Source organism: Amblyomma mixtum, chromosome 4 (assembly GCF_055824585.1).
Source record: "Amblyomma mixtum isolate Tamu chromosome 4, ASM5582458v1, whole genome shotgun sequence".
NCBI classification, from domain to species: domain Eukaryota; kingdom Metazoa; phylum Arthropoda; class Arachnida; order Ixodida; family Ixodidae; genus Amblyomma; species Amblyomma mixtum.
Genome location: NC_143015.1, coordinates 111530588 through 111546695, shown reverse-complemented (window position 1 = coordinate 111546695; position 16108 = coordinate 111530588). Strand labels below are relative to the sequence as shown.

The 16108-nt window shown below is 53.2% G+C and overlaps 2 protein-coding genes across 36 annotated transcripts in view; both read right to left on the bottom strand.

The window, feature by feature from the left end:
- LOC149347888 (uncharacterized) overlaps positions 1-16108 on the bottom strand; it is a 356391-nt gene that overhangs the window by 218226 nt on the left and 122057 nt on the right. For 32 of the 35 annotated variants that reach the window (XM_089587659.1, XM_089587661.1, XM_089587665.1 and 29 more), the window contains exon 1: positions 9219-9421. The exons of 2 other annotated variants lie outside the window; for them this stretch is intronic. In XM_089587659.1, the coding sequence (XP_089443785.1) occupies positions 9219-9287 (69 nt within the window). In that variant the 5' untranslated portion in view covers positions 9288-9421. Of the gene's footprint in view, positions 1-9218; positions 9422-16108 lie in introns of those variants that run through there. One more of the 35 variants, XM_089587675.1, reaches the window with a different exon arrangement.
- LOC149347892 (uncharacterized) overlaps positions 1-16108 on the bottom strand; it is a 72209-nt gene that overhangs the window by 14001 nt on the left and 42100 nt on the right. The window lies entirely within an intron of this gene.

Sequence of the window (16108 nt, the reverse complement as noted above, 5' to 3'; positions counted from 1 at the left end):
TACGGTAGGGCGTAACCCACGCGACTGACCACCAGGCTCTGAACCAGGCGCAGGGTATCCCCCTCTCGCATGCCGCTCCGCTTCTGCGACACGCGCGTGATCATTCTGGCGACCTGAGTGGTCGATTGCTTGAGAAGGCCGAGCGTATGGCCGCATCGCTGGTTGCTCTGCAGCCACATTCCCAAGACTCGTATTCTGTCTCGTTCGGGAATTAGCTGTCCTTCGAGGGAGACATTGAGGGACCCTTCCTTCTGTTTCCCTTTGTGGACTCGCAGGAGTTCTGATTTTTGGGTGGAGCAGGCGAGGCCTCGTGCACTGACATATTCTTCCACGCAGGTAGCCGCTGCTTGCAGTCGTTCTTCTTTCTGGCCGAGCGACCCAGTGGTCACCCAGACCGTGACGTCGTCAGCGTATATTGCGTGCTGTATGCCTTCGATCTTCTCGAGTTGTCTCGCGAGGCCGATCATGGCCACGTTGAAAAGTAGTGGCGAGATGACGGACCCTTGAGGTGTGCCTTTGTTGGGGGTCGAAAATTTAGCGCTGCGAAGGTCTCCGAGCCCAACCGTTGCAGTGCGGTTGGAGAGAAAGGCCTTCACGTAGCTGTGAATCTTCTCGCCGCAGTGGAGGTTGTCAAGTCCTTCCATTACAGCCGTGTGGCTAACGTTGTCAAAGGCTCCTTTGATGTCGAGGGCCATAACCACGTTCTCGCCTACGCTCGGGACGTTGGTGAGGACTTCCTCTTTGAGTTGTAAGAGGATGTCCTGGGTGGAGAGGTGGGCTCGGAAGCCGAACATACTGTGGGGGTACAGGTCTTCGTCTTCCATGTAGCTTTGGAGCCTCCGAGTAACGACTCGCTCGTAGAGCTTGCCTAGGCAGGAGGTGAGTGAGATAGGTCGGAGATTTTCGATCTGGAGTTTCTTACCCGGTTTGGGGATCATTACGACCTCTGCATGCTTCCACTCTTCAGGAACCGTTCCTGCGGCCCAGTGCCCGTTGAGGAAGGTGGTCAGTTGGTCGACCGCCTCGTCGCAGAGGTTGCGTATGAGTGCGTTCTGGATCTTGTCTGCTCCCGCCGCAGTGTTGCGCGTGCATGCCTTTATGGCAGCGAACACTTCTTCCCTGGTGATCGGCCTGTCTAAGCGGGTGTTCGGTTTCCCCAGGTATGGTTTCGCGTATGCCGCAGGCAAGGTCATGCCGTAGCATTTCTCTTTGGCCTTATCTAGCAGTTCCTCTTCGGTACCCTCGAAGGTGTGGACGAGTCTGCGGGTAGCTTTCCCGCTTTCGGCCCTGGTTTGGGTAGGGTCGAGGAGTGTCTTGAGTATACGCCACGTTTTCGCCGTGCTCAGGGTGCCGTCCAGCGAGATACTGAACTGCTGCCAGCTCTGCCTGGCCAGTTGGGTCGCGTACTCCTCCGCTATCTTGGTGACTTCTGCGATCTTGAGCTTGAGCTTCCTGTTAAAGCGCTGCTTCTTCCAGCGCTTGGTGAGTCCTCGACGTGCCTCCCATAGCCTGATGAGCCGAGGGTCCACCTCTGGTGTTTGCTCGGTGCGATCCACTTCCTGAGTGTACCGCTTCTGGATGTCTTTAAGTTGTTGGCACCAATCATCTATGGAAGTAATCCCCCCTTCCAGGTCCGCGCAAGCCTTGCGGAAAGCCGGCCAGTTGGTGATCTTGGCCGTGCCGAGCTTGCGCTTGATGTTGGTGGCTGCTATCGTGGTCTTCAGGATATAGTGGTCAGTGCCTAGATTCTCCAGCAGATTCTCCCACGTTGCGTGCTTCACTCACCTGACAAACGTTAAGTCCGGACACGTATCCGGGCAGATCGAAGTGCCAAGGCGCGTGGGTTGAAGTTGGTCTGTTAAGAGGGTACATTGGATCGCTTCCGCCGCGTCCTCGACCTGTATACCTTTGTGATTATTAGTGGGGTATCCCCATCGCTGTCCGCGAGCGTTGAAGTCGCCTACAATGAGCAACGAGTTGCTTTTCGCAAGTTTGCTGGCCCCTAGAAAGAGTGTATCAAAATTCGCGTCCCGCTGGCGAGGCGGGCTATAGAGGTTTATGATAAAGACACTCTTTTCCTTACGCTTCTTTTTGGGAATAATTTCCGTCACTAAGTGTTCAATTTTGGTGTTGGGAATTGGGTCATGGGCTATGGCTACCAACTTTTTGCTGACCAAGGTTGCCGTGCGTCCGCTATCGTAGCACGTATATCCCCTGAGTGACGGTGTCGTGTTAGTTTCCTGTAAAGCTATTATATCGGGTGTGGAGCCTTGCGTATGTAAAAACTGCATTAGGAGTCCCTGCTTTTGGCGGTACCCCCTGCAGTTCCATTGCCAGATTTCTAGTGGAGTTTGTTTAGCCATGGTCTTGGGCATTGTTCTGATTGGAGCCTTCAGTTCCGAAACGGCGCTCGTGTATGAGCCTGTCCCGGGCCTCGTTTGTTATTCGTTGCGTATTTTGACTTTTGACGTGGTTACGGAAACTTTGGTCCTGCAACGCAACTTTTTGCTGTAGTAATGTGACGTTCTGTTCTGACAGGTTGAGTTGGACCTGCATGGCATCTAATCTTGCATGAGTTTGGCGGAACTGTCCTTCGGTGCGAATCATGAAATCATCCATGCGCTGCATGAAAGCTCTTAATTCTTCGGGGTTCACTGCTAAGGGGGTTGGAGATCGTTGCACTTCGGCCGCCGGGGTGTCAGCCACCACGGTAGACACACAAACCACGGACCCACATCAAACCACGGACATGAAACTCCTGCACATGTGGGAGGCGAACGCCAGCATACTCAAACGCTGGAAGACCCAGCGTCACAACAGACAGCTCAGACGCCGAGCAGCGCAGCTAGAAAGACAGATCGAAGCATACACGCTAGAACTGGAGAAACAACAATGGGGACAGATCTGCGACAATCTAACCGGACAACTGGGAAGCAAGAAAACATGGCTCCTGCTCCGGCACCTGCTAGATCCCACGCAGACGAAGTCCACACAACGTGATCAACTTGCACAGCTCATACACCAACACCAAGGCACGAACGCAGAGCTGCTTGCAGACCTGCGAAACCGTTACCTTAACACGTCACACACAGACCCGCTTCCCGCGTACGAGGGACTCCTTAACGAGACCCTAGACGCGGACATCACGGACGCCGAAGTGTGGTTTGCACTCGGCAAACTCCGCACCACCTCTGCTGCGGGACCAGATGGAGTAACCAATAAGACACTCAGAAACTTAAACCTGACGTCGGTGACGGCACTGACAGACTTGATGAATTCGTACTGGGGGGAAGGCGAGATCCCGCAGGTATGGAAACACGCCAGGGTCACATTCATCTCGAAACCAGGCAAAAAACTCTCTATAGAAAACCTCCGCCCCATATCCTTAACATCGTGCGTGGGAGCTAATGGAGCACGTTATCCTCAACAGGCTACAAAGCTACGCGGAGGACCGCGACCTCATCCCACACACGATGGTAGGATTCAGAGCGAACCTATCCACGCAAGACGTCATGCTCCAACTCTCGAGAGACGTCCTAGACCCTTCATACAGGAAAGGCACGAAGGCCATCTTAGGTTTAGACCTAAAAAAGGCCTTCGACAACGTTTCACACGAAGCCATTCTCACGAACCTCTCGCGCATCGACCCAGGGGAGAGAACGTTCAATTACGTTCGCTCTTTCCTCTCGGAGAGAACGGCTGAGCTATCGCTCGGAGGTCTCACGTCCGATCCCATCCCCCTAGGAAGCAGAGGCACGCCGCAAGGCTCGGTCCTCTCGCCCATCCTATTCAACCTCTCCCTAATCACGCTACCCCCGAAACTGGCTGCAATCGAGGGTCTACAACACAGCTTATACGCGGGCGACATCACCCTGTGGATGTCCACGGGCAGTGACGGCCAAATAGAGGAGACGCTGCAGGAGGCCGTCAACGTAATCGAGTCGCATGCCTCTGGCGCGGGGCTCGAATGCTCGCATCCAAAATCAGAATTGCTTGTGCTCAGAGACAGACCGAGAGGCAGCCTCACAGGCCAGGCACCCCCACGTTCACTACACATAAATGTAGGAGGACACCCTATCAGGGAAGTATCTACCATTAGAATTCTCGGGATGCTCATTGAGAGCAACCGCAGGAATAGCAAAACGATAGGCAAACTGACCGCCACGGTCAATCAAACCACCCGGCTCATACGACGAATAGCAAACAAGAGACGCGGCATGAGGGAGAACGACCTCTGCCGACTGATCCAAGCATTCGTCCTCAGTAGGTTCGTGTACACTCTACCGTACCTGCACCTCTATCAAGCGGAAAAGATCAAGATAGAGTGCCTCATCCGTCAAGCTTACAAGACAGCGCTCAGTCTACCGCACAACACGCCTACCGACAGATTGCTAGCCCTTGGCATAAACAACACGCTACCCGAACTGTGCGAAGCACACCTCACTTCCCAGTATGCACGTCTCACGCGATCCAAGGCAGGTAGGGCCATCCTGCACCGTATAAAGATAAACGCCGAACCCCTAACCGAGGACTCGAAACAACTCTTCCCCGAAGTACACATAATGCTCACTGTCAAACCCCTACCTAAGAACATGCACCCTACGCACCACGAGGGAAGGCGCAAGGCGAGAGCCCGCGCCTTACACGCCAAATACAAGGACTACCCCGCGGCCGCTTACGTGGACGCGGCGGAATATCTAACACCGCACAAAGCGTACGCGATAGGCGCAGTGACCGGGACCGGTTCGCCCCTAACAGCCGCCACGATACACACCACCTCCTCCGAGACGGCGGAGGCAGCGGCAATTGCATTAGCCATAGCCAACACATCAGCTGACATTATTTTCAGCGATTCCAAAGCAGCCATACGCAACTTTGCGAGGGGCCGCGTCTCCCCCATTTCCCTCCAAATCCTCAAAAGCACCCGCCACACCCCCGCAAGGGAGATCGAGTTGTTATGGGTTCCAGCCCACTCGGGCAACCCGGGGAACGAGGCAGCCCACGATTACGCCCGAGGTTTCGTCGGCCGGGCAGTGGGCTCCTCTGACTCGAGTTTCTCGAGGGATGGCATGAACTCGTTTCACGACATAACACACCACTTTCGCCTCGAAAGACGCATCTTCCCTCCACCGCATAAATCGCTCACGAAGACCCAGGAGACCACCTGGCGTCGCTTGCAAACCCATTCCCACCCGAACCCGGCGGTACTTTCGCTCATGTACCCCGGGCAATACTCCCCCCAATGTATCAAGTGCGGCGACAGAGCCACACTAGACCACATCCTGTGGAACTGTCCAGAGGATCCACCTCCCCCGGACCTAATTCAGCTCCTAACTTCCGAGCAGTGGGAGGCCGTGCTGCTCAGCTCCGACCCGGGGATCCAACTCCGGGCAGTGGAGCGAGCCAACGAGGTCGCCGTAAGCCACGGGCTGACGGCCATCTAGCGCGACCAAGAACTCACCTTAAATCACTTTTTGCCGGTGAATAAAGTTTTCCAATCCAATCCAATCCTTTACGAAGCTGACGGAGGCCCATCGTACGGTCCAGCTCCTCGTCTCTCCCGCACCTGCCCGGGTCGCGCACTTCTCTCCACCCCTAAGCTCTCCCGTCTTATCCCCCTTCCCACCACACTGCCCATCCCTCCCCAAGTCTCCTCCCTACTAACCGTCCATCCCCTCCCTAAGAAATGCGTCCTGAACGCCACCCCTCCCGCAGATCAGCGCGAACCTCCGCGCTCTGGCGTGAGTACGGTCGGAAACCTGCCGTTGCTTATGTGGATGCCGCCCCGTACAGCCGCTACCCAGCCCACACCCTTGCAGTCACTGACAACTCTATCCAACCCACTCTTACTGCCTCAGTCTACACTTCGACCTCTGCAGACGCCGAGGAGGCAACTATTAAGGCGAAAGCCTTTAATGCCTCATACTGTCGTTAGCAGCCGCGTCGACAGCCGTGTCGACAGACACGTCGGCAGGAGTGTCGACAGACGCGTCGGCAGGAGTGTCGACAGACGCGTCGGCAGCCGTGTCGACAGACGCGTCGGCAGATTCGTCCGCCTTTCGGCGTCACTGCTTAAAAGGCTCAAGGTTCCAGCATGAATAAAGGCGCATCTAGTGAATGCATGGGCTTCACAAATAAAATAAAAGGAGTAAAGTCAAGGAAAGAAAACAAAAAATAAACAAAAATAAAAACAAAGTAGAAATGAGATGTGAAAATAAAAATAAAAACAATATAATTAAGAAAAGGAGCAAAAAAATAAATGAAAAACAAAATATGAAAAATGAGAAAGTAAATAAAAATTCTCTGCCTCTCCCGTAACCGAGAGAAGAGTAAGCATGAAATGTTTACGGGCCTAATGTCATCTCGGTGGACACCCGAACCGCACCGTACAGGAAGGGAGGAACGCCACCACCCGTTCAGCGCGATGCCTTGCCATTTGAACGCAAGGTTTTTTGAGGAAAGGAAATGGCGCAGTAATTCTCTGCCATCTCGGTGGACACCCGAACCGCACCGTAATGGGAGGGAGGAACGCCACCACCCGTTCGGCGCGATGCCTTGCCCTTTGAACGCAGCGCTTCTCCCCCGGGCCCCTATGCGCCTGCGCGGCTTTGCTTCGATGCGCGAAGCCCCTAAGAGATCACGTATGACAACGACGTGTATCGTGGCATTTATGTGCTTTTTGCACGCGTTATTAGAAATCGGAAATTATAATTCCGTGCATTATCAAACGCACAGCCACTGATATCTTGATAAACATTGAGAAGGCACTGGCAGCAGTTATTTTTTGCGACTCCTTTGGAGACCAACCGGCGCTTGCATGCTGGTCGCGTAGGAGGGCTTACAGAGTCTCGTTAAATCTCGTTAAGTCTCGTACGGTGCCCGGATGTTCTCGTTTCAGAGCCCGGATGACTGGAATTCAGTGCCCGTATGATTGGATTTCAATGCCCGTATGAGTGGATTTCAATGCCCGTATGAGTGGATTTCAATGCCCGTATGAGTGGATTTCAATGCCCGTATGAGTGGATTTCAATGCCCGGATGAGTGGATTTCAGTGCCCGGATGATGGCTCTCGGTCTCGGCGTGACGTCACCATACTGCCGACAACGGGGGCTAAAAGCATTTCATGCTTAAAACAAACAGTGGCCAAGAAACGCTTTCGCCTTGCAGCACTTTAGAGAGCCAAAGTGCCAAAGTGCAAGGGGACTGAATTTTCTGCCTTTGCCATCACGCAGACCTCCGCGGAACACATTTTCAGTGACTCCGAGACGGCGGTCTAAAACTACGCGGTTGGACGGGTTGCACTCCCGGCCATCGACTTCCCCTCTCGCCCAATCCAAATCTGGGTGCCCGCTCACGCGGCCCATCCTGGCAACCGAACAACGTCACGCGCAGCACAGGTGGCCACCGACTCCGTAATAAAAAAAGAAGGAAAATAAGCACAGAAACGAGAATAAAAAGAAATGAAATAAAATATCAGAAATAAAAAATAGATAAGAGACAAACAGTGTGCCAGGAAACTCTCATATCTCGGTGGACACCGGAACCGCGCCGTAAGGGAAGGAAAATGAAAAGAAAATTCGTTTTAAGGAAAGGAAATGACGCCTGTCTCTCTCATATCTCGGTGGATTAAGCTCGGCAGATGCCTTCGAGCTACACATTTCCGACAATAATTCCGGTGCAGTGCACACCGCTTCTATCTAACCAGATATTTCAAGAAACGCCATACTATCACAATTCACGCCAGAAATTTCCCACCAGCTTCTTAATCGGCAGCGCCTCTCCCCTAGTCGGCAGCGCCTTTTTCTCAGGCGGCAGCGTTCCAATCCCAGGCGGCAGCGTTCAGTTCCGTTTCAGTAGCGTTTGAATCCCAATCACATTCGGCAGCGCTCAAAACTCAGTGTCAGTTTCAGAAGGAAGCGTTCCACTTCCGGTCGATCGAGTTCCATTTTCGGTCGGTGGCGTTTCATTCTCAGTCTCAGATGTATGCGTACTAATTCCCAGATTCATTCCACGGTGTATCATTCACAATCAGTATATCGTCCCATAACTTGCGGCGACGGCCGGCAACCGTTACCGAGAACAGATTTGCACTCGGCTGCGAATAGACGCCCGCGAACTGCACCGTCTGTTCGTGTTGAACTGCAATGCGGAGAATGACAAGTTGGAGCCGTCCAGCACCGGTCGCTCCCGGGCACGCGGAGATGGCACGCCGAAGACAGTAGAAATCTCCGCGGGCAGAGATGCACACGTATTGGCAAAGTCTCTCAGAGCGGACAAAAGGTGCGCTATGGCATCACCCACTACTCGCTGGCCAGTCGTCAAACTGGAATTCTGGTAAATATTCATGCAATGGCCGTGACAGCAGCGCCGTACGCGTTCCATGCGTCGGCATCGACGGCTTACCGACGGGACGCTACACGAGCGTTTCCGCGGTTATTTCATAATAGATGTGTTTACGTTCTTCTGCCTCACGGCGTATGTAATGAAGGTCGTCTGTATTTCATGAGTGAACTCGAAGGCGCTGGATGAACTCGTAAAAACTGCTAGAACAGTCACAACCACTACGCCTACGGTACGGTCACCCGTCCCCGAAAAGGGGCCAGGACAGCGGACAGATTCCGAAAAACGTATTCGCCATCTCAATGCTATTTTTAAACACGACATTCTTTTAATCTAAACCTTTTCATCGATATGCATCAATGGACAGCGTTCTTGATATTTCAGTAGAACGCGGCGCTTCTCGACGCTAGGCCTTGTACCAAAGGCTTGTCCATGTGGTCGCCGTAGCCTCTCCGACCGACGGGGCGGCGGGGAAGTTAATCGCTGCCATCTTGAGCAACTTTAGGTCATTAGGCTTAGCGAAAGCCTCGACCCCCCCACTTGAATACCTTGAAGCAGAAGCACGCGGTACTGAATCAGGTCGCGCACGCAAATGCCGGCTACATCTCGTTAGCGGACATAGATTGAGTCAGACGCAGAGTGTTCATCGGCTAAACTTTATAGAGGAGTAATCCGACCAACTCTGCAACGCAACTGCGCCCAAACAGAGAACGCTGTGATCGCCGAGCAAATGAAAACGCAGGCTGCTGAATGATGACCAGATGCTCAAACCATACTGCACCGGAGTAACCATGTCTCGCTGTGGACGCACCTGCTTCCCATCGCAGCCCTTGTAGATGGTATCGTTTCCCATTACTAGCGGACCCCGCAGTCCTCACCTTATGCGATGACGTGTCGATCCGCCGCAGTGACAGCCGCTGTGGAAAGCTGTTGCTTGTCGCACGCATAACTCCAGGTGTCCGTCAGAGTACCTCCGTTAGCTTCGAGGAGCCCCCGACGCGCCTTCTAATGAAGGCCGGTCTCAGGCCCCGCACAATGCGCACTGGCCTCCTCCCGAACTGACGTTGGAGACGCGTCTGGTTAGGTGGATGACTGCTCTGTGGGATGGCCACGTCAGCGGTGCACCGCGTGAACACGTGCTTTCCTTCTCTCTCTCTCCTTTCTGTTTCCCACTGGCGTCAGTCTTCTGTGTCACCCTCCTCAGTTCCACCTCACTCACGGAAATTGGTTTTGAGGAACGGAAAGACGTAGCCACTGCTGCACATCTAGGTAGACACCCGAACCGCGCCGTCAGTGGAGAGGTGAAGGACGGAGTGAAAGAAGGAAGGAAGAGGCACCCTATTGGAGTTCCACTCATACGCGGCGACCGCGTTTCGATGGAGGCAAGTTAACCGGAGACCTCCACTACGGCACCTCTTTCTTCTTTCACTCCCTCCTTCATCCCTTCCCTTACGGCTCGGTTTGGGTGTCCACCGAGATAAGCGAGAGTTACTGCATCACTTCCTTTCCTCAAAACTAATTTTCAATCCTCAAACGCAAAAGGCGTCCATTGCTGTATGACGTCCGCAGTTCGCAATTAGTAGCGAGGTGCTGGAAGTAGTAAGGCAATATGTGTTCTTAGGGCAGGTAGTGAATGCTGATCGGGATCGTGAGAGTGATAAGATTGGGGTGGTGGTGGTGGAGAAAAACTTTAATATGCAAAGAGTTTGAAGGTCAAAAAAACCCTGCTACATCGTCGGTATCCTCAGTCCGGGACACCGCACGACGCGGCCCCGTCTCGCGCCCGCTTTACTAGAGCCCTTTGGGACTCTCCACAGTGCGGGCAGCGCCCATCTGTGTTCGGATCGAAGTGTTTTGCTATGGCAGAACAGAGAAGAGTTCCTGTCTGCAGGCGCCGCAGAGTTCGCTCCTCCGCCTTACACAGCCACTTGGCAGGTACTGGGTAGAGACGGTGGCTGTCGCAATAATGAATTAGGATTTCACCGTCTCTCAGACCATGAATGGCAGTTTACCAATATCCCTCAAGATAGAAGTATACAATAGCCGTATCTACCGGTACTTACCTATGGGGCAGAAACGTGGAGGCTAACGAAGAGGGTTCTAACGAAGAGGGTTCACCTTCAAGCGCGACTAACGTGTACCCTGTCCCAGGGGGCCAGTTCTGCGCCTTTCTTTTGCTTTCGAAGCTCAAGGTCATTTGAAGGTGAAAAATGGTCGTACGGCGAAAGCTGCTCTAGGTACCGTAATGAAGCTTTCGCGTCCCGCCGCCGTGGCTCAGTGGTTAAGGCGCTCGTCCACCGAGTCGGTTCGAACCCGACCGCGACGGGCGCGTTTCGATGGAGGCGAAACGCAAAAGGCGTCCTTGTGTTGTGATGATGATGATATCAACTTTATTTTCCGCCAGATAAGGAAGCCCCCTACTCCCCGTCCCCGGCACGCAGGCCTTGGTGACGTGGGCCGGGACCTCCGCGATTAGAAGCAGGCGAAGAGGTCTTGATTCCGCGCGGCTTCTTCCGCCAGGCGGATGGCTTGTTGCTGTGAAGCAGGGCCTAGCTCCGCAGCAGGGCTTTCCAGGTTTCTCTACAATTTATGATTTCGTTAGCCCCTGGGGAGCTAGCGCATTCCCAGATTATGTGGTCGAGGATCCCTCTCGCCCCACAGTGCTTGCACTTATCGTCTTCTTTGTTATCTCTATGAACATGATATACCCAGACCGGGATTACGAAGTTCCCAGCTTGGAGGCGTCGCCATGCGATTGCCTCCCTATTGTTTAGACTTTTATCCGGGGGGGGGGGGGGGGCAGTCTCCTCCACCACCAGTGTGCTGTGCGATGTCAGTGGACGTCAAACATCCCCAGGTGGTCGAAATTATTCCGGGACCTCCATTCCGGCACCTCTTTCTCTCTTTCTTCTCTCACTCCCACCTTCCTCCCTTACCTTACGGCGTGGTTCAGGTGTCCACCGAGATATTTGAGAGATACTGCGCCATTTTCTTTCCTCAAAAACCAATTTACCAATTTCAGCTTTCGCTTACGGCCTATGGCTTCAGTGCCGCGTTTCTGCCACTACGTCAATGCCAACGCATGCAGCGCGCATCTGTCACTACCGCCACGTCACGTAGCTTAGAGCACGACTGAGGTGTCCACTCTTCCAAGAGCGCAGTTATGCGCATTTCCTTTGCTTTCCAAGCTCCCGGTCCATTGGTTTCGTAGCTTAAAGCTCATCAAGGTCATTTGAAGGTGAAAACCTCAAGCGCCGCAAAGAAAGCCCGAGGTCCCGTAGCGATGCTTTCGCTTCAAAGAAATTCGGGGGCGGGGGGGGGGGGGCACTTTGTTGACCTAAAGTGCGGTGAGGCGAAAGCCTTAAGCGCGGTGTTGCTGCTTGTGTCACTGATGTGTTGTTAAGATCTTGAGCTTCGCCTCTAAGGGTGAAACGCGACAGCGCTGCCAGGGAGTCCACAGAACGCAATCGCCCGTTCGGTTCTACGCCTTGCTCGTCGGTAAAATTGTTTTTAAGTAAAGGAAATGTACCTGTCTCGCATATCTCGGTGGACACCTGAACCTCGCCATAACGGGAATGGAGGAAGATGGGAGTGAACGAAGACACCGCATTCACTAGACGCGCCTTTGTTCATTCCAAACCATCGAGCTGGCATGGCGGAGTGGTTAGCATGCTCGTCTCGCACTCCGGAGTCCGGGGTTCGATTCCCGAACTCGACCAATTTCCTACTCGGTTTTATTCATTTATCTGGCCTGATCAGAACGGTTAATTAGGCTAATTGGGTAATGAAGCAATTAACTAAACTCAGTGCCACTTACTTGGAGCATCCCTATACGATCCCATTAATTGGTTGCATGGTTACTAGCCAAAGTACTATTGGCCCCGTTTGAACATCGCGCACTGTGACGCCACGACCATTTCGACCAATTGAAAAGCGTGACATTTCTATCAACAACTGTTGCTTACAACGATGAGGCATTAAAGGCTTCCGCCTTAATAAGCTGCAGTTTAAGCACTGTTGAACCTGGCTAGAGAGCGAAAGCTGTGGTGCATCGGGCAACTGGCTTGGCGTCCGTAACACTGACTGCGTTCCCGACACTGGATAGGTAGCGCGCCCACCCTGCCAGTTAATGGTTGATCGGGAGAGGTTGCTCACCCATCAACGCTGGGGCCTATTGCTACAGTGCCGCGTGTCTGGCACGACGTTGTCAGCGCTAACGCATGCAGCCCACCTCTCTCTCACCAACGACACGAACCTCGAGGCGATGTCAGGCGTCCACTGCCCCCGGGGGTCCCGGGGGCAGTTCAAACGTATAGAACGTTGTCAAAGCTACTACCAATGAGCCGCCGCTGTAGCTCATAACCATATGGTGTTTGGCTGCTGACCCGAAAGACGCGGGTTCAATCCCAGCCGCGGCGGTCGAATTTCGATGGAGGCGAAATTCTGGAGGCCCGTGTACTGTGCGATGTCAGTGCACGTTAAGGAACCCCAGGTGGTCGAAATTTCCGGAGCCCTTCACTATGGCGTCTCTCATAGCCTTAGTCGCTTTGGTGGTGCTGGTGTAAAATATTTATTTATACTATATACAAGAGAGGTATTGCTTGGACCGTGCCTGAAGGGCCCGGCCCTCACAATCACTAGGAGGGATCCCTAGTCCGGGACCCCTGTGGCCTCCGCAGCGGCCCGGGCTCTTGTCACCAGGGCTCGTTGGTCCTGGAGAGTTGAGCAGCCGAGCAGGGCAGCCTCCCAGTCCTCTCGGGTGGGGTGGGGTTGGGGTGGGAAAGCAGGATTGGCAGGGCATGCCCACACCATGTGATACGTGTCCGCAAACACTTCCCCACAGAGTGGACACTCGCCCGAAAAGGCCGAATTGAAATGTTTCAGCACTGCCGTGCGCAATACCGTGTTGGTGTAGAGGCGAAGTAGCCAACGCTCCTCTGCCTTATTGAGGCCTTTACAGGGGGGTGGGTATCGGCCGTGAGCGTTTTGATACAGGAGAGAGATCTCCCGAAAAGTAATAGCCGCATTAAAATCAGTAGCGCTTTGGGACGTTAAACCACATAAACCAACCATTTACGTCGACGGTGTATAGCTTCAGTGCCGCGTTTCTGGCACAACATTGTAATCTCTCTCACCAACGCCACGTAACTCGAAGCGCGCTTCAGGCGTCCACTGACTCAGGAGCAACAGAGTCAGGGAAACTCGCGGAACATGGCGTAGTAAAGTTTTTCGCTTTACAAGACGTCGGCAGAGACTTCGGACTGATTACGTGTGAGAAGGCGTAAGCTCGCCTGCACATTTCGTGGACGTAGTCGCCGCGCGCTGTAGCGTGATGGAACCCGATGCCACACAGCTAGCGATTCTACCTCTACATGGCTCTACGTGCCGCCCCGCACCCCTTCTGATCTTCGCGTTCACTTCGTGAAGGCAGTCGCGTCCCTACGGAGGAAAAGATTATGCGCAACGAAAACAAAGAAGTCCAACGAGCATCACAGATTGGGTCCTCGATGTCGCCCCTTATTGGAGGCCACCTGAGGCGACAGTCGCCTAACCACGACAAAAGAGGTCTAATAAAATTAGAGGATTGCACTTGGCTGCTTAAGAGCGGAAATGCGAAAGCCTTCCCCTGTCCTTTCTCCCTCCAATGTTTTCTAATTTTGGTCATCATTATTGCTTATATTTTTGTTTATTTTTGTTTATTTGGCAAAGAAAGGACTGTTCAGCTAGTTTGGCCAATATATGGACTGCTATGTGGCTAGTGTTGGATTGGCTATGGATCCGTCTCTTCGGACGAGCGCCACTGGTGAGCCAAGAAATGCTTTCGCATTAGAACTGTATTCCTCCTCCGCGGCCCGCGCCTCCCTCCCCCACCACTCCATCCGGATGCGCCGACACCAGGGCTTACGAGGCATGAGGCCGCTGACGCGGCTGCCCGAGCGCTTATTCACCGGGCTCCTCATCCCTGCTCTTCTGGCTCGGAGACTAACGAGCCGCTGCTGCGATTCAAGGAAATAATAACGCATTATAGCGACAACCACCGCCTTTTCCCGGCCCCTGCAAAGGGGCTGAGTAAGACGGAGGAGCGAACTTTAAGGCGCCTGCAGACAGGTACTCTACTCTGTCCTGTAATCATAAAACATTACGATCCTAACACGGATGGGCGATGGCCGCACTGTGGGGAGACCTGTGATATCTTCCACATGGTGTGGGCATGTACTCAAAATCCCCATCTCCCCCCTTACCCTACTCCTTCCCGAGAGGCATGGGAGACTGCCCTCCTCAACTGCTCCTCGCTTGAGTCCCAAAGGGCTCCGGTGAAACGGGCGAGAGACGGGGCCTCGTCATGCGGTGTCCCGGACTAGGGACGTCGACCATGCAGCGGGGCCACTCTGTGGCTCCCAAACCCTATTTCATGAAATAAAAGTTTTCACCACCACCACCACCGTCTGCGTGCGATCACTCTCAAATTTACGATAAGTAGATCACTGGGAGTCCTCATACCACTCCTGGCGCAGTGATAGGCAAATGCTAGCCACCCTACCAATGCCCAGCGATGGCAGGGGCTGTCATCAGTGGGGTTTGTGCGATCCAGGTTGCTCCTTCACGCTCGGAAGACAATAACCAGGCAAGAACGTAGTGCTTAATGCACGTACCCCTTTGCCGAGGCATGGCGAGACCTGCATGCCTGTTTTCTTCTGTTCCTCTGAAATTACAGGGTTCTGCATACAATGCTCACATTTCTCGCGTTCAGCTTTCTTGTTCCTTTCATACAACAGCAGACATTACACGAGAAGAGCACAGAAAACTGAGGACGAAAAGGTGAAAGACGCGACTTTTTGCATTGAAATACACAGCAGACACCCAACTTCTTGGACAAGCCGTCCAACTTCCGGTGGCTTCACTCGCGCTCGTCTGGGTAAACGGGAATGCGGCATCCAGCCACCTGTGGAGATCAGTGGTGGGCGCGTGAGTGTTATGACGTCTAGTCGCAGCTTCCACATGTCTATCACGGAGGTCGATCAAGTAAAAACAGAATCCGCAGAAGTGGCCGCCATAAAGGAGGCACAACACCAGCTACAAGAAATCGAAGAACTCGGTCAGGAGATGGTGAGAGCAACTTTGCTAGCAATAATGAAACACCATGTCAAATTCAGTGAAGACCTGGAGAAAATGGACGGAAAATACAACTACATTAAAGGGAAACTAGCGACTACAACGAAGGAAGCACACAGCAAACGCATGAGAGAACACATGAGCAATAGGCCGATCCATTCCGACGAGCAGGAAGCAAGAATACAAAATGTCTAACGGCAAACACACAAGGCTAAACAAGAAAGGAAGCTTGAAAATTTGGCAATTGAACTGTAGAGAAATAAAGGAAAAACAAACTCATTTAATTCATCTCATAAAGAACCAAGAAAAACCGCCGGACATCATTGCCATCCAAGAATACGGGGCCAGGGCTAAAACAAGCATAACAGGATACGAGATGTATGACGGAGACGGTTCCGGCAAGGCCGTCACCTTAGTGCATAAGTCAATTACGGCAATCTGTGAAACCAACATAACGGATACGGACGTACACCACACTGTACTAGAAATTGTACCCGAAAGACCAGCGGATGACAGCGCTTTCATCATAAACGTGTACAGCCCCCCAAAACAAAAGAACCCCAGAATACACGCACTGTTCAAAAAAGCCAGCGATATGGCAGGCCAGAGCCCACTGTTGATCCTAGGAGACTTTAATGCGGCAAACCCCAGTTGG